This window comes from Archocentrus centrarchus, chromosome 17 (genome assembly GCF_007364275.1).
Source record: "Archocentrus centrarchus isolate MPI-CPG fArcCen1 chromosome 17, fArcCen1, whole genome shotgun sequence".
Classification (NCBI taxonomy): domain Eukaryota; kingdom Metazoa; phylum Chordata; class Actinopteri; order Cichliformes; family Cichlidae; genus Archocentrus; species Archocentrus centrarchus.
Window position 1 is genome coordinate 10,012,656 of NC_044362.1, and position 18,173 is coordinate 10,030,828.

The following is an 18,173-nucleotide window of genomic DNA, read 5'->3' on the forward strand; positions in this document are numbered from 1 at the left end:
GTGGAGTGGGTGATCATGCGTGCACAGATGTGAGTGTTTTACAAAGAGAAATGGAGGAAAGAAGATGGAAAAAGTTCAAATTTCCCCTCAAAGTAACCTTGACACTATACCTGACCTTCTACATGCCATCCATCTGGGCTCCATTAGGCTCCAATGTGACTTTATAGTTCATTTTCATACAACATAGTTACTACTACACTTATTAATGTACACTTTCACAGTTGCACATATGCCCTTACAGACACACAACACACTACTGCCCAGATAGAACACAATTTATGGAGGGAACAATGACAGCTTCAAGGTGAGAAGGAACCATCCATCACTGCTGTTAAAGCCAGATGACTGTGGTTGTTGGGGCTTGTAGATACGTCACTTTAATGTCATCATTACAGCGAGGGTGAGATTGTTAGCTACATTATGAGCGTGAATGAAACCGTCAGATGTAGTACTTGGTAGGAGACGAGGCCGCTCAGGTGAAAGTGGCACTTTATCAGAGGATTGTGTCCCATCTCTCTGCAACGCCTGATTCTTTCCAAATCATACAGAGGCCCGGTGAAGGATGTTAATCACAGAGCTGGAGCGCTTGAAGTGATATAGCTTGAATTCTGAATGTAAGACTAGTGGTTTCTGTGACCGTGCACATCACATTTCTTTGTATCTTCAAACAGAGGCAGAATGAATAAACACAATTTCCAATCCACAGCCCACTTACAGTGTTGTGAGACGCTGCTGTCCCCTGCAGGTGTGGTGGAGAGAACCATAGTGGTCGCAGTGGAGTGGGAGCCCAGTGCCTTTGATTCCTGCGAGGACACAGGTTTGAGCGTGCTGAGGGGTGTGAGAGGCTCGGGGGAACCAGATGGAGCTGTGGTCAAGCGGGGGATTGCATCGGCCTGTGACACTCCCCCTGTTCCCCCCGTCGCTTCAGTGCCAGGTGTGAATTCATTGGGGGGTGAAGATGTTGCTGTCATGTCGTCCCTTGGTGCTGCTGCAGGCAAAGTAACAGCAGAGCAGAAGCCTTTAGTGCCAGAAACTGAATTACTGTGGATGCCTTGAAGCCTTTGAAAAGGACAGGAAGGACCACACGAGAGTCATCAATTTATGATTAATATGTTCACATAAGGACGCTACAGGATCCCTTATAAAAGCGATTCAAAGATCAATAATTAATTTTGTTAATTAATTAAGCTGGAGCTTATCCCAGCTTCCACAGGGCGAGAGGCAGGGTGTGCCCTGGACAGATCACAAAGATCATTAAGCAAACCAAAACTCAACATTTACCTCTCATATAATTTTGACATAACTTCAGTAAGAAGTACAAACACATAGATAGATACTATGTTACAACTTCAATAGGAACAACAATAAACAATGAAAGGTATTTAACATATATCAATTTACAGTATGCTTCCTTAATAAAGTGATCTGCTATTATACACTATCCACTATATAACTGCCAAATTAACTTTAACGATAGCTCATCAATACTTTATTATTAATAAACTATAATGTTAATGTTCTCGCCTGCCACTACAACTTTTTTAATGCATTTGACAAAAAAAAGCATAAAAAGATCAAAACAGTCTGATAATTTAATTGTTAAACATATTGTCTTTTTTCATAAAATAGTGTGTTGGGCGTTTGTGGAAATGACTGATAACAGATGCTAGATTTAAAATCTGTTCACCTTGTTTAAATCATTTGATGTCTTTGGCTTCTAATGAGCTTGAATAGATCTTGTCTTTTGTGAAACTGACATTTTTTGGAGTGTAATTCTAATATATCCTTGTTTATTATATTTTTCTCCATTTGAGTTTGGTTATAATTTATGTTTTCATTTTCATGTATTTCCTTAGTCTTCCGAGTCTTAGTTCCAGGTTCTGTTTGTTTTAGACTTCCTTGGTCTCCTCAGTATTTCCTCATTCCAATCCTCATGTGTCCTTCCCCTGTGTCAACTTTATTCTTGTGTCTATATTTCTAAGTTTTATAACAATTCACAGGTTATAAGAAGCAGAATCCACAGCACATTATCTCAACAGTAAACACAGCATCTAACAAGCCCCTTTAGGTATTATTGATCATTAAACACTCTCCATTACCACTCATCACCAGACTCACCTGGCACACAGCCTCTCATGTCAGGCCCCAGATCCTGTCCATCAGGGCAGGCGCAGGTGTATTTGGGGGAGTGTTCAGTGATCTGTGGAGCCTTAAGACACAAGTACTCACAACCTCCATTGGCTACACTGCCCAGATTACAGCTGTCTGGGCCTGGAGACAATAACAGAAACAGAGAGGGAGACAAGGAGAATTACACGGCTGTGGTTATATAAATAAGATTAACATTAATGCAATGTGAGGAAATAACACAGTCGGGGAGACGCAGTTGTTGTACTTTATTGTTCCCCACTCTGGGCGCTGCTGAATTCCCTTTAAACAAAGCTAATTACTTTGTGTAAACAAGGTCTACAGGAAAGACACAAAGACTGAAATCTGGTTACATACAGAAATGTAACCATTTGTGTGCTACTCTGCCAGGTACATCTCCACTGCGTTCAACCCAAAGTCTTATTTCTCAAGAAACTGAGAATGACAACGATGAAGATCAAACTGGAAAAAATGGTGATGAAATACAGTGAAAGATAAAATATAAATGGACAAAGACTATGCGCTGGAAAGTAAGAGAGAATGACAGAGACAGATATGCAAAGTGACACACAAGAAAGAAAAACACACAGACATCACATTCATGATTAAGCGCTCTGTTCAGTTCAGTTTGAATCTAGATTGTCCCATTAGAGAAAACTGGGTTGGAGGCAGAGTTTTCACAGACATGTGAATGTACTGCTGCTCCCAGTGCTTTACTCACTCTACTCCAGTCATAAGGCTCACTATTATTTATACATGTGCCTAGGCTAACATGGATGCACAGAGAAGGTGAAACTCAGCTCACATAATCAAAACCAGGGGAAGAAACTGGTGTGGGAAACACATGAACACACATGCAAAGTCCCTCACTCACACTGTACACACACCTTGAGGCTGTCGAAGCTGGTGGAAGACTACAATGTCATGGGGGTCATTAAGGTTTTCAGCAAGAGCATGGATGTCTTCACCACTCAGCCTGTTGGCCATGAAGACCGCTGCTCTGTCTCTGTCTGTCCAGTAGATGCGATCCTAAGAGAGAAGAAAAACACAACAGGTCAGAACATGTTTGTTACAGTCAAATAATGTATGGACCTCTGCAGGACACAGTCATGCAATATTTGCAATCTACAGTTCTTATATTTTTAAAAGTTGTCTTATGTTGTTGGAAGTATTGCTCAAAAAAAAAAAAAAAAATCAGTGTTTGCCTGATAAATGCAATTAATTTTTTTCATATTTGCAGTCAGATTGCATGCAGTTGTGACCAACCAAGTGGCTGCCCAGAGGTTGAGGGTGTGTTGCCCGCTCAACCCTCTGAGTCAGCCTGGACCGATGAATGCAACACTTTTGAGACGTCTCTTTGCAAGCGCATACTTCACAAAGCTCGTCGCCAAATGGTTATATTCTGGTTATATAAATGCAAGGTTGCCGAGGGCCTATGTCATTTTGCAGTTAAATCAGCTTCCTGCAGCAACTCGTCCTGCAGGAACAATTCGTAGAGGAGTTTCTGTTTCAGGTCTATCAGATTCTGGTTGGACTCTGAATGTAAACAGTTACTGAGAATTTCTGTTTAATGTGAATTTCTGTGTATGCAGATGGCAACAGACTTGCAACAAATGGCAACAGATTTGTGATTTCTGCTGATTTATCACAGGTCATTGCCATATTATCAAGGGTTGCATGTAATTAGTGGTGATTTGAGTCCCGTGCTTAACATGATCACATTGTGGCCAGTGGAGCTGGATACACCAGGCTACTCTACTAGCTAAGATAATTAATGCTAAACATCAAAGTAAACAAATAATAATGTGATGTTAGTGGAAGTTAAGTTATTCAAGTGTCTCTCTCCTGAAGGTCAGGCTCAACCAGCAGCATTTAGTTATTTAATTGTTCAGGTTTTTTTCCCCTCTTCCTCTTTTTTCAAAAGGATAACTCCTCTTGATTTTCAGTGAGTGTCTTTATTTGTCATTAATTTTGTTTAAACAGAATCGTGCATGCTGCTTGCAAAGGGAGTGAGTAGTCAGGTAGCGCGCCGCTACAGAAGTCAGATGTCTCCTACTGTTATTGGAAACTGTGCACATTGCCAATGCTCTAGTTTAAAGTTAGTCAGCTCCCAGTCCAACTTATTTCAGAAAAAGAAATTTAAAAAAATTAGGGCAAGGAAAATATGCATGTGGAAGTATTTGTTGACAGACACAGTCTAACCCATTATCGTCTGCAGAAGACAGACCGTGTTTAATTGGCTTTTAATGTGATCATTAAGATGATGGAGGAAATGCAAAGGGGTTTAATTGTAAATAAGAGGTTGCTATTCATGGACCAGCAGTGCAACAATAAACAATGATGCCTTTTTGTATAAGAAGATCCAATCCATTATTTGATCTCCTTTATTTAAAATGTTTCAGGGTTCTGGGATATATTTTCTGGCTCATAGCAGCATGAGGCCTTAAATGATTAAAACTCATTTAATATAGATCAGAATATAGCAGCTCAGACTCAAGTTTTAACTCTGCTTGTTTTTTTATTAATAAAGTTTTTGTTTTCTTTTCTTAGTTAACCCCATCAACAACCAAAAAGTCTTAGGCAGAAACTGACACCTTTTCTGCAGTTGCCTTAGAAACCTCAGGCTAATCCCCAGTGAGTGCAGAGACAATAGGCCTCACTGTGCTCCAGTACGCTCATTTTGAGTCAGTCACTGAGTCAGAAAGAGATGGTAATGTGATGTACAATACAACAAGCCCCACTCAATAAGACTGAACTGGTGTATGTCCAACATGCTGAACAACAAGGTCACCTTGTAGTCACAACAGGACAGAGAGCAGAGAGGTCCCGATCGATTATGTATTACAGCGGAGGGAATTTATCATCATTTCTCTACAGCGCCGGTTCAGGCCAGACTTACAGCACAGAATGCAGTTTACACTAGACAGTTACTAACGGTTTCATTTTAAAAGGTTAAACTGTGAGAACATGTAGAGCAATTCTGGAATTTTGTAAAACATTATAAAAATATTTATTACGTAGAAGTGGCACAATGTAGTTATATACTTTTCAAGCTTCATTATACTTTTATACTGAGCTCATTTTGCATAAGGGACTACTTCAGGCACATTTTAAAAATAATATTTCTGTTTGAGAAAAATATTATGATAATTGGTACATTTTTACATAGCAGTAATGGTGAAAGCTCTTTCCAGCTCTCTTTTCATAAGACTCCAAAGGGCCAACAGGAACAAGTTTTCAGACTCTTCAGTCACAAAGATAATTATATTACATAAACCTAAGTGGGTGGTTTCTAAAACCCATGCCTTTTGGTCTGCTTATGAATGAAATCCTCACCTCTAGTCCCACTGAGACGAATTCCTCTGGAGAGGGTGATTTTTAAAGGATGCTCCATAACAAGAGTTTGAGAGCAAAAGCATGCTTGCACACAGGCGCAGATGTGCAGGACTGCCTGGCACCGGACCAAACCGAAGGTTTCTAAAGGCCCTGACATAACATGCACAGAGGGAAGCTGGCTGACAACCAAAAGCTCAAGTGTGTGTCTGCATCTGTGTGTATGTGTTGCTTTTGACTGCTCTCTTCTCTTAGCTGTTTCTGTTTAGTATGCTCAACCAATCAGTCCCACAAGGGAAAAACAAACAGAACACACACAAGGACACCCACCGACTGAGCATGAAATAAATTGAATTCAACAGTCATTACGTTTAGGCTCCCAGTGCCTCTGCAGGCCCCCATTGAGGCTAATGAGAGAGATGTAGATATGATGAGATGTGGGAGGCTGGGTGATATCATGGACAACTGCCCAAAATCCTTGAAAATCTATTCTGAGTGCTACAAAATGAGGTGCTGGAAGAAAGTGAGAAACACAAACCTCAAAGACAGCCAGGGCGTAAGGGTGGCCCAGTCTCTCTGCAGATGACATGTGCGTTCTGCGGTGAGCTCCGTTCAAGTCCACGCTGGATATGAGGTGTAGTTTGGAATCCACCCAGTAGAGACGGCGGTTGGCTACATCTGAGGAATGCAAACACAAGCACACACATACACACAAACATGTAGATAGGAATTTCCCAAGCTGAGTAGAAATTGATTGTCTTTGCGGTAAGCACTCTCACACTCTGACCAGCAAATCCCTTTAGGTGATATTGATTACTTTTTAAAATGTCAGATTCTCACCATTACACAACAGCAAGTTTTACTGTGTCGATCTATAACATCTGAAACACTTTAAATATCGTTCCGAAGCGGCCGTGATAACTTTGTTAAACTACTTCGTGCCATTATCGTTAAACATTAATTCATGCTATTTTAATAACTTTTGACCTTTTACCAAAAATGAGCTGATTGAATGCATCTGCTCCTTTTCAGGCCTGCTCTTCAGGCACTTACACAACAGCTGTTGAAGAAAAGGGTAAAATGTAGTGTACAATATAAAGAAGAACAGCTGTTCTCCCCTCACCCAGTGAGATGCCGTTGGGCCACTCAATGTTATCAGCCACCAGCACCTGTCGGTCGACTCCATTCATACCGGCCTTCTCTATCTTGGCGCGCGTGCCCCAGTCTGACCAGTACATAAAGCTGGAACAAAGACACCAAAGTCATTGTGTTATTTTTTTGTGTGTTATTATAGCATTAAGGTTTCAGCAGTTATTAGCCTGGCCACATTGTTCTGCTAAGTGGTTCGGCAGTCACTGTCACTGTGTCCACTACTTTAATTTAAGTTTTCCCTCTTTAGCTGTTTTTACTTTGCTAGTTCAGTCCTTCACTAACAAATAATAATAATAATATTCAACAAACAGCAGTCGTCTGTATCTGTTATGAGGCCTGGACCAAAATATTTGTCCTGGCAGAATGAAAAAAAATAAAAACTGCATAAGCAGTATGCAGCCTAAAACCATCATATACACTGTATATAAGACTGCAAAACCAGAACAGGGAAATGTCTTTTTCCCCGCTGCAGGCTGTGTCATAGCAAAGGTAAGATTGTTGAAAATGATTTTTTTTTTTTTTGAAGGGGCAGAGAAAGGGAGACATTTCTACAACAAAGGTTACTGTAGAGAATTCATGTAAAAGATCAGTGATAAGCGCACTTGGGAGCTGTCCATTCAGCACCGCAAAAGTACAATACCTGTCAAAAGACCACTAATATTAGTGTTATCTGGCATACAAATGTTCTACTATCTGCAATATGCTCTAACTTATTTATTTTTGCAGCTTATGGTGTAACTGCAAACTGCAAATGTACATGTAACAGCATATTGTTACTAGGATTGGTACGGCACAGGCTTCTGACTCAATAGCTTTCATGCTTCCAGCTTTTTTTTTTTTTTTTTTTAAATTCAAGCACTGACCTCTGACAAGTTGACTGCATTATTCTTTGCAGCCTCTGTCCTCGCTGATGGAGTATGTGATTACAGTTTGAATATCTGTTTATTAGATCTCTCACCTTTGTGTGCAGGACAAACAGATCATTTCATTATGCCTAGAAGTTGAGTGTTACAGTTACCCGTGTGGCTGCGATCATTTACACCATTACCGTCTGTAAGGACTCTGGTTTAATTTGAACAGCACTGGCTGTGATTTATATTGGGCTTAAATCAAATCCCAACTGTGTTAACCACCAAATTTGAAAGCTGTTATGGTACAACTTTAGCATACTTTGAATGGTAATTGGGCAATATCAGTGAGCAATCAAAGCAGCAGAATACACAGTAATTTACATTCATTTCTATGTAAATGTTTATTACAGACATCAAGAGAATTTTGTTGGAAAGACCAAACTGTTATTCACTGTCATTGTAAGCATTTCTATGATGCAATTATGATTGAGCCTGTGGTGTACCTGCTTCAGCGAAGGCCCTTTGTGTGTTTATTTTTATTTATTTTGTGGCTGTTTCTGTTTATCTGGGATTTGATCACCAGAACACAAAAGCTGCAGAATCACACACTGGCACCATTTCATAAAGCTCCTCAGGCTGTGATAATCTTGGGCAGAATTTCTAAAAAAAAAAAAAAAAAAAATCCAAAAACTATCAAATCAGGATGTTAAATGGGTCACAGGCTTGACACTCTGGATTCTCATACACAACTAAAAGCATTCTCGTACTGTATATTTATCATTAGATGTGGACCTGGAAGAGGATTACAGATATTCAATTTCTGCCACCCAGGCTGAAATCACTTAACATATCTTTGTCTAAGGTTATCATCACTATCACGTATAATATTATAGAAGAGGACAAAAAGTATGGTATAGAAACAGATTGGAGGACATCCTATGTGAACTCAGTTTGACCCTATTTTATGCTGATATGCTGTGATGTGTTATGTAAATTCACAGCATGCAGCTCAGTGATTAACATACTTTTTAAAAATTTATAAGCTATGATAATTACGCATCCTGTCTTTCAGATCTTTAATGTTTGTTATTACAGTGCTGGTTTTTTGTGGGTCCTTTGAAAGACATTTGGTATTGCATGCACACATCTCCACTTCCTCACCCGTGGTGGGGATCCAGTGCTATGGCTCGGGGTTCACTAAGGTCAGTGCTGATGAGGACACGCCTTTTGGTGCCGTCCACTGAGGCCACAGAGATGGATTTGTCCCCTGAGTCGGTCCAGTACAGGTTGTGTTGCAGCCAGTCCACAGCTAGTCCTACAGGGGTCTGCAGAGATGATTCCACCAGTGGCACCTGCTGGGAAGGGTCACTGGCCTCGTGGATGAAAGCACTGCAGGGGAAGGAGGAGGCGGGAATGTGGGAAAAGAGAATCAGGCAGAGTTTTGCAGGGATGACAATATGTAAGGGATAATGCACATCAAACCAGCCATTATTGCAAAATCGATGTAAAGAAAGATTGCGAGGTGGAGCCTGGTCGACTGCCTGCTGGGCACTATTTTGTGATAATGAGTCTGTATACACAATCCTTCTTACCACATGGCACCCTAACAGAAGATTTATTACTGTGAAATATTGATTTTTGGGAGCCAAAGAATTTTAAATGCTTGTTTAAAAAAATTATTTAGCACTGACTGGACTCCAACTTTAGAAAAAGAACACTAATCACAGCAGTAAATTTAGCAATATCAATCAATCAATCAATCAATGGCACAATTATATAGCTTGCATGTTGTCTTTGTTTATGCAAGTGAAGTCTTTTGGCACTTTAATTTGACAAATTGTAAGCAGACATAAAGTGATAATAACATAAACAGGACACACCCCAACCCATAATATATGATGATGAGTAATTCTCCACTCTCTCTGAGACTGCAGAGCAAAGAATGGGACTGCTATGGGAGATCCAGCCTTGGGCAGTGTGCTGAGCAGGTTCATCCTGGGGTTAGCGTCCTTCTTAGGTGGACCACTTATCAGAATAGACAAGGCCTCACTCAGGGTTTGCCCTGCTCACTAATGATTTGACCCCCAGCAGAGGTGTGAGACGAGGGCAAGACAGCTGTGCTCCCAAACAGGAATTTCAATTTCAGTTTCCCCAGAGATTTCTTTTCCTCTTAACATCCATTTTATAAAGAGAACACAGTGCTCCAATTAGAAAACACTCTGGGGAGAAAACGTAGTTGGGATAACAAAAGGAAGAACGGAATTTATCTAAAATAATGGCAGGCTGGAGCCATCGGCTGAGCCGATTAAACCTAATAAAAACATCCAAAGTGTAAAGGAGAAGGTTCTAACTACATCAAATATGGGGAAATTACATCAGTGTGGGATTTGTGAAATAACATCTCAAAATCTAATAAAAGCAGAGTTCTTTTTAAATCAGATGTTTGAAAATCATGTGTCACTCATTTGAGTGGTTCATGAAATACCCTTTATTAGAAATATATTACAAATATAATTTTTTTTAAAACACAGAAAAAAATCCAATCCAAAGTCCTTCGAGAAGCAAGTCTGGCCACTTGGCGGGCATTCTAAAGCACCATTTTTTGGACAGTTGCATTGAATTTTAATTTCAGAGGTCATGGGGACTTCTCCCCAAAACTTTGTCACAAAGTTCTCCTGTCAGTGGTACTTCCATCACTGCGATTTCAGTGCCATGTGTCTCTCTTATTATGGCTCCGGTTCATCTTCATGTTACAAACACATTTATATAGTCACTGACAATACGGGCATTTTGATTAAATGAGGCATGGCAAAAAATGCAAAAATTGCTTCAAAGATTGATAAACATTTGTCATACCCACACTGTGTAGAATGTATTGTTTATGTTGCAGTTTTTTTGCCACTTAATGACTTCTGTGTTAAAAATCCTAAATACAGAAATTGCTTTTCTAAAAGTTTATTTCTAGAAGTATAATACAATATTCAAGAGACGTTAAATCACGTGGGTTCCCATACAGTACAGAGCAACATTTTTAAGAGTAGTTTCTTGTTTTATTGGTAGTAGCTGTACAAAAAACAGTTAATGATTTTACAATTTATGAATATATCAGTTAATTTCTACTCTTAAATCAGTTTCCCACTCATTTTTTTTTTTTTTTACCTGTAGATTTTCCGGTGAAATCGATCACACCAGAAAACGCGGTTGTTGGCCACATCCAGGTCCAGAGCCACAGCATTCTTCTGTGTGGATACCACCTGACTGTAGTCCCTCTTCACCAAGTCGATGCGTCGGATCTCATGCCGATTGGTGAACAGCAGGTAAGGGCTTTTACCTGCAAGGGAAGAAGAGAACATTTCAGGATCTGTTTTTGTGTAAGCACGCACAAACAACACAGGCATGGAGTCAGGGTCAGAATGTGGATCAGCATAACATAAAGTTCAACTTTTCAGTAGGAGGCAATTTATAAAATGGGCTTATGAGGATGAATACATTGTAAGTGGGAGGAATACATTAGAGTTGGGCTTTGCTTCAGTAATGTTCAAGCAAATCAGCTTTGACAGTTTAGGAGAGAAGATGGACCAAAGCGGGTATATCTTATTAGAAAACTGCTCTCGTTCTGGTGCGCCACAGATCATCTATGCACACATCAACATTAATATGCTTCAGATTAGACACCAAGTGCAGTACTTTAAATCAAGTTAACCTTTATCCGGTGGTAAAAGTACATCGTCTGGACTGGAAGAAGCAGTGGCTGTGCTCTTTTGTCAATAATTTAACCTACATAAAGGAAGGACATGAAGAAAAAAGACAACAGTAAGCTAGACTGATTGGTGTTCAGCACAGCATCAAAACGCTTGTGTGCTGAACTTAGAGCTGTTGACCCAGATGGGAAATGCTGCATGTCAGGGAATGATTTAGACATTCCTCTACAGTAATAACAATCAGGCTTCACTGCAGTGTTAAAAGCACTGGAGCACAACGTGCTGCTGCAGAGACTAAAGTCAATACTCTAAATATCATCTTTTTCACTAAGATAAACAACTTTAAGGTTGTGTGATACTACTCAATATCCTCCCCTAACAAGAGTGCAGGAACAATAATCCCTCATTAAAAGCAGCTGAATAGGTGGTGTATTGATCAGTGTGTGTATGCATCATTAAATTGTACGCTCCTTATTATCTTCGCCTTGCAAATATAGATCAGAGTTACCTTTGCATTTGGCTGCACTTCTTTAAACAGCAAGCTGTAGGCTTTTGCACAGGCAACAGAACAAAATGGACATGAGTGCACATACACACATGTACACACTAATTTAAATAAGAGATTTGCTTGACTTTTCTTAGCCTATTAGATTGATTTTAACCCAGAATGTTAATGGTAAGCTTTAAGCCCAAACACCTGAAACTGTATATACATACATATATATTACATGGACAGCTGAGAGACGCATCTGGCAGAATGCATCTCAAAACCTGTAATGTAATCACAAGTGATTAGATTTTCCATTCCCACGGTTACTTGATTTTATAAATACAGAAACTGTGACCGCTGCTGGCTGGAAAAAAAATGTTTACAGAAATGGTAGCAGTTGATCAGACTGTAATTCAGGCTAGATGCTAATTTCATCAAGCTTGCTCACAATGGAGGAGTTTTACTAGCTCAGAAGGGTCCTTGGCTATTCATGTAACAACAATTGGTCAGTGTACAACAAAGGCACTGAGTCCATTTGATAAATGAAAAGGTCGTAATATAGATGCTGTGGCTTGTCAGAACCTTTCTGCGTGGGGGAAGGGAGTGGTGGTGGTGAAGCTACGCAGGTGTAATATTTAATGTTCACCATCTTAGTTTACTGTGTTAGCATGCTAATCAGGACCAAAGACAAGTTACAGCTGAGCCTGATTAGTCGAGTCTTTAGTCAGAAAGCAAATTACTGGACAGCTGGTGAAAATTTTTTGATTTCATGATGTGCATCTAACATTTCATTTCACATATGCCTAATGTTAACCTGCCTGTGGTGCTATAGGCAGGACCAGATCCATTATGATTCATCTGTCCTGAATGTATGACTGTAGTGTACTCTACCGGAATGCACTGTGGATATTTACATAATCTTTAATGACACTATAAAATAATTTTGTTACAGAAGGAGATAAAAAGATTTCTTGCTTTCATGTGAGGTTCAGACTGTGATTAGTAGATTTGTTGTTAACTATTAGCATTTCTCTGCTTTAGGCACTTCCTCTGAGAGTGTCATTGCTTCCTTTCACACATTTAGAGTTGTCTGTTTTGGATAAAGTCACCCAGGATGTATTTTAATGAGAACCACATATAAAGTGAGGTCTTTCTATTTCCTCATAATTCTAGCCAGGAAAAGTCAATTGGGTAAAAAAAAAAAAAAGACTAACAGAATGTGCCTGTAGGGATGGTTTTATCTGCCTGGCTATAACTAAAGCCCACCTTTGTCTAGTAACATCTATACTGAGCCTATCTCTTTCTGACACTGCATGGTAATAGGATGGCAGCTGCAGGCAGGAATCTCTTGGGGCAGATATGAAATTCTCTCATTAATGGCTCGCTTGCCTCAGTTTCCCTTTTGACAGTCTGTGTCGTAGCCTCATTGTAGTATCGCAGTCCTGCACATCGTCTCTTTCTGCCCTTCCTTCCTCTCGCAGCCTAAACTTTGAATCATGACAGTGATATTTGGGACCAAGCATTCTCAAAAACTGGCCATTACAATGACAGCATTTCCAACCCCACTAAAGGGGTAAATTGTCCCCTGCTGGGTTTATGGGCTGTCACAGCCAGGAGTCATTTTCATTGTCTCAAAACCAAGCGACTGAACTGCTGCTTTCACTGCAGTTTGGATCCTGACACGCAGCCAGACACAGTTCTCTCACGGCCATGATAAACTGATAGCTAACACATTGGGCAGCCGTGCAGAGAAAAGTACACAAGCGTTAACAGAGGCAAGTGGGCAGATACAGCACACACACACATACATGCAAATGTTGAGCTTTGATATTAGTTTAGCTTAATTGAGGGAAATTAAACAGCAGCATTTGACAGCCACAGGGACAGAATCAACGCATTTCATTTGACTGGCTGTTTCCTGCCAATTAAATAATAAAACTTTGCAGGGAAATGAAGTGTAAACATAAAGTGGCCTCTGTGTGCAATCCTCTTGCTAACAGCTTTCGGCCATAGTTGTAGGTCAAAGAAAATCAGCTGGCTCCTTGGCAGTTCACTTTGTTCTCCACCAGTCAAACAACTGTTATCAACAAGCTGAGCGGGAGGCTGGATTAAATTGGTGTAATTAGCCTCCACTGTGACTCAGCCAGGTACCCCTGAAGATTTGCTATACCTAATTATAAGTGTTCAGCATCACTAAACATCAGTCTGTCACTTGTGAAATGGTCTAATGGGACAGGACCCAGAGGACAAATTCGGTCTGAGAAAAACAGAGCAGTTGCCTTGGTGATGTGATGTTTGCCTTTTTTTTGCGTGTGTGCTGTTATGTCAAGTACACAAACAACTGCAGAGCGATAATACGAATGTAACAGCAGAAAGATGTTTTCTGATTATGAGAAGAGGAGGGGTTAACAATGCAGTACAAAAGAGAGTGTTGCACTATTGAGGCAGTTTGATATCAGAGAAAACGTGCTGTTATCAAATAACAGAGCCAAGTTTATTTCACTTGTATTGCAAAACAGGTTTATGACATCTCTAACTTTGAATCTTCTACATGTTCGATCTCAAAATAGACACGCTTAACTTAATTCCTCTCTTCTTAGCCATCCCGAGCTTAAATAGTTGGTCAGTCTAACTCACCCTCTGCCTTGCAGGTCTTAGTGACGGGGTCCATCTCGTATCCTTCGTAGCACTCACATTTAAAATCCCCCTTGTAGTTGATGCAGATCTGGCTACAGGCGTCAGGGTTCTCACACTCGTCAATATCTACAGGGAAGAGAGGATTATCAATCAGCTGAGAGACAAAAACAGTCAGACAGTGACAGCAAGTCACTAATTCTCCCTTGTGAGCTGACAGATGAGAGTGGAAACTAAATTCAGAAAATGTAAATATAGGAATTCTTTTCAATGATATGACAGCTATAACAGCGGCGTGAACATGCAGATTTATGCTTGTAAATCTTAGAAACACGCTGCAATCGGAGGGAAGAAAAGAGTCAACAGGGAGACGGGGCGGGCCCCTGCTGACTTCTTCTGATCTGATTCTTCTCTGGGTGTGATGGCGAGCTGCTAAAATGTTAGGAAGGGTGTGAAGGACATACTACAGTGCCTTGCGAAACTATTCAGCCCCCTTGAACTTTTCAACCTTTTGCCACATTTCAGGCTTCAAACATAAAGATATAAAATTTTGATTTTTTGTGAAGAATCAACAACAAGTGGGAGACTATCATGAAGTGGAATGAAATTTACTGGATGTGTCAAACTTTTTTAACAAATAAAAAACTGAAAAGCGGGGCGTGCAATATTATTCGGCCGCCTTGCGTTAATACTTTGCAGTGCCACCTTTTGCTGCAGTTACAGCTGCAAGTCGCTTGGGGTATGTCTCTATCAGTTTTGCACATCGAGAGACTGAAATTCTTGCCCATTTGTGAACAGCAGTCTTCAGCTCTTTCCACAGATTCTCGATTGGATTCAGGTCTGGACTTTGACTTGGCCATTCCAACACCTGGATACGTTTATTTGTGAACCATTCCATTGTAGATTTGGCTTTATGTTTTGGATCATTGTCTTGTTGGAAGATAAATCTCCGTCCCAGTCTCAGGTCTCTTGCAGACTCCAACAGGTTTTCTTCCAGAATGGTCCTGTATTTGGCCCCATCCATCTTCCCATCAATTTTGACCATCTTCTCTGTCCCTGCTGATGAAAAGCAGGCCCAAACCATGATGCTGCCACCACCATGTTTGACAGTGGGGATGGTGTGTTCAGGGTGATGAGCTGTGTTGCTTTTACACCAAACATATCGTTTTGCATTGTGGCCAAACAGTTCGATTTTGGTTTCATCTGACCAGAACACCTTCTTCCACATGTTTGGTGTCTCCCAGGTGGCTTGTGGCAAACTTTAAACAAGACTTTTTATGGATATCCTTGAGAAGTGGCTTTCTTTTTGCCACTCTTCCATAAAGGCCAGATTTGTGCAGTGTACGACTGATTGTTGTCCTATGGACAGACTCTCCCACCTCAGCTGTAGATCTCTGCAGTTCATCCAGAGTGATCATGGGCCTCTTGGCTGCATCTCTGATCAGTCTTCTCCTTGTTTGAGATGAAAGTTTAGAGGGACGGCCGGGTCTTGGTAGACTTGCAGTGGTCTGATACTCCTTCCATTTCAATATGATTGCTTGCACAGTGCTCCTTGAGATGTTTAAAGCTTGGGAAATCTTTTTGTATCCAAATCCGGCTTTGAACTTCTCCACAACAGTATCTCGGACCTGCCTGGTGTGTTCCTTGGTCTTCATGATGCTTTCTGCACTTTGAACAGAACCCTGAGACTATCACAGAGCAGGTGCATTTATACAGAGACTTGATTACACACAGGTGGATTCTATCTATTCATTTGGGACAACATTGGATCATTCAGAGATCCTCACTGAACTTCTGGAGTGAGTTTGCTGCACTGAAAGTAAAGGGGCCAAATAATATTGCACGCCCCACTTTTCAGTTTTTTATTTGTTAAAAAAGTTTGACACATCCAATAAATTTCATTCCACTTCAGGATTGTGTCCCACTTGTTGTTGATTCTTCACAAAAATTAAAAATTTTATATCTTAATGTTTGAAGCCTGAAATGTGGCAAAAGGTTGAAAAGTTCAAGGGGGCCTAATACTTTCGCAAGGCACTGTGTATGCATGTGTGACAAAAGTAAGACTGCACAACTTCCCCTGTCGGAGTGACAGGCAGGGCACAGAGACAGACAGCTAGAGAGCTGCAAGCTGCCCAAAGCAGTGCACCACGCGAATATACAGAGATCTATACTGGCTTGGTCGGCAGCCAGCCTGCCACTCTGTTTGGTCTGTCTGAAATACATTTTAGATTTCTCTGTTTACCTCCACAAGTCTTTTTGTCTAGTAGCCGGTAGCCGGTGGGGCACTGACACTCAAAGCCAATTGGTCGGTCCATGCAGACATGGGAGCACCCGCCATTATTGATCATACACTCATTCAGCCCTGGAAGACAAAGAAAAGGAGACAGGTGTCAAAAGCAGCCATTCATATAAGAGGATGCTCAGGCAGTAGGTCATCTCATTTAGAAAAGGACTTTCTCTGCTCTCCTATTACCCCATAGTATAAAGACTTGTCATTATATGTATGTGTGGCACACATGGAGAATATCATGATAATCTCGACTCCTTTCCATCTTTTTTGTAATTCCTATCAGATGTTCTCAAAAGCAGAGAAGGAATCAAAGCGACACTGAGGCATCACACACAGTAAGCTTGTAAAGCTTGAGCATCAGGTCCATCTGCAGGGATGTGAAATATGTGTGAAGAGGGGATTAAAGCTGTGAACTGGGATTTTAAGATGTCCCACAAGGGTCTATCACAGGAGGGAGGGAGGGAGCACATCTAATTTAAACAGGTGCGCTGCCTGCGTCGAGGCGGCGGGATCCTAAAAATGACAGAAGCTGAAAAATGAAACGTGAAAACACAACAAACAACACACTCTCTTTTAAAACTAGGTCAAAGCAGCTGGCACAGACAAGGTTGGCACACAGGAAATTAGACAGAGGTAGTCAGATTTAAAGCATAAAGTATTTTAACTTGACAGCAGGAAGAAAGCAAAATCACTGAATCACATTCCAGGTTTTGTGTTTCAACTTCCTTCAGAAATTTGCCGAATAAAGCAGCAGGTAAATTATCATCACAAGTAGCAGTTTTGTATAACTTTTTTTGCTCCACATATGGGCATACATTAATTATTTATAAAGCTCTTTTATTCATGCTAGATTTGATAAAAGTCTGTTAACTGAGCGACTCATAAAGGGTAGGCTAACTCAGTAAAAGTAATGATCAAAAGAAAAACAGTTAAAAGGTGTGGGAGGCTTAGTTTTTCAGAATAAAGCGAGGCTGCACAATGGGCAAAGGTTGACTGGAAAGGGCAAAGAAAACAGGATTAAACTTAATTCTGTCAGCAGTATGTTGCTCAGTCTACTGTTACACATTTCTCAGAAGCCATTGAGCTTTATATCATCAGTCAGTGAAAGAAGAGCCACAGCAAACTCCCCAAATAGACAATCACTGGTTCCAAAATTAAGCTTTATTAGTTGTTTATATTAAAAACTATAATACCCCAACATTTACTGCTTATCACTCCACTTTTAACATACTATGTAAATCTGTAGTGCTTTCTCTTCAGTGAGCCAGGGTAGTAGTGTGTATCTTGTTGTGCCAAAAAAAAATGAACAGGGCATTTTTTTCTTTTTTTTGACATTCAGTCATAGAATGACACAATCAGTGTCGAGCCCCGTCCAGCAGTTCAGAAGCACCTACAGTACCTGGCTGTAAGCACTTTTTATCCCTCTAGAAACGGCCATGAAAGAACTCCTACAGGGACAGCTCCTGCAGCTGGCACACACACAAAGGCCTGCGCTGCCCTAAAACAGCCCACAGGTTCCTGGAATATTGCCTAGTCTTGTAATGCAGTATGTGGATTTTGCAAAGAATTTCATT

The 18,173-nt window shown here is 40.6% G+C and overlaps 1 protein-coding gene across 3 annotated transcripts in view; it reads right to left on the reverse strand.

Annotated features, from left to right (window-relative positions):
• Nucleotides 1-18,173, reverse strand: part of LOC115795752 (low-density lipoprotein receptor-related protein 8-like) — an 87,345-nt gene that overhangs the window by 5,682 nt on the left and 63,490 nt on the right. For all 3 annotated transcript variants that reach the window (XM_030751816.1, XM_030751815.1, XM_030751814.1), the window contains exons 8-16: nt 16,552-16,671; nt 14,313-14,438; nt 10,644-10,815; nt 8,646-8,873; nt 6,605-6,723; nt 6,020-6,159; nt 3,036-3,177; nt 2,119-2,271; nt 716-988 (exon numbers count right to left, since the gene is read on the reverse strand). In XM_030751816.1, the coding sequence (XP_030607676.1) occupies nt 716-988; nt 2,119-2,271; nt 3,036-3,177; nt 6,020-6,159; nt 6,605-6,723; nt 8,646-8,873; nt 10,644-10,815; nt 14,313-14,438; nt 16,552-16,671 (1,473 nt within the window). The remainder of the gene's footprint in view (nt 1-715; nt 989-2,118; nt 2,272-3,035; nt 3,178-6,019; nt 6,160-6,604; nt 6,724-8,645; nt 8,874-10,643; nt 10,816-14,312; nt 14,439-16,551; nt 16,672-18,173) is intronic.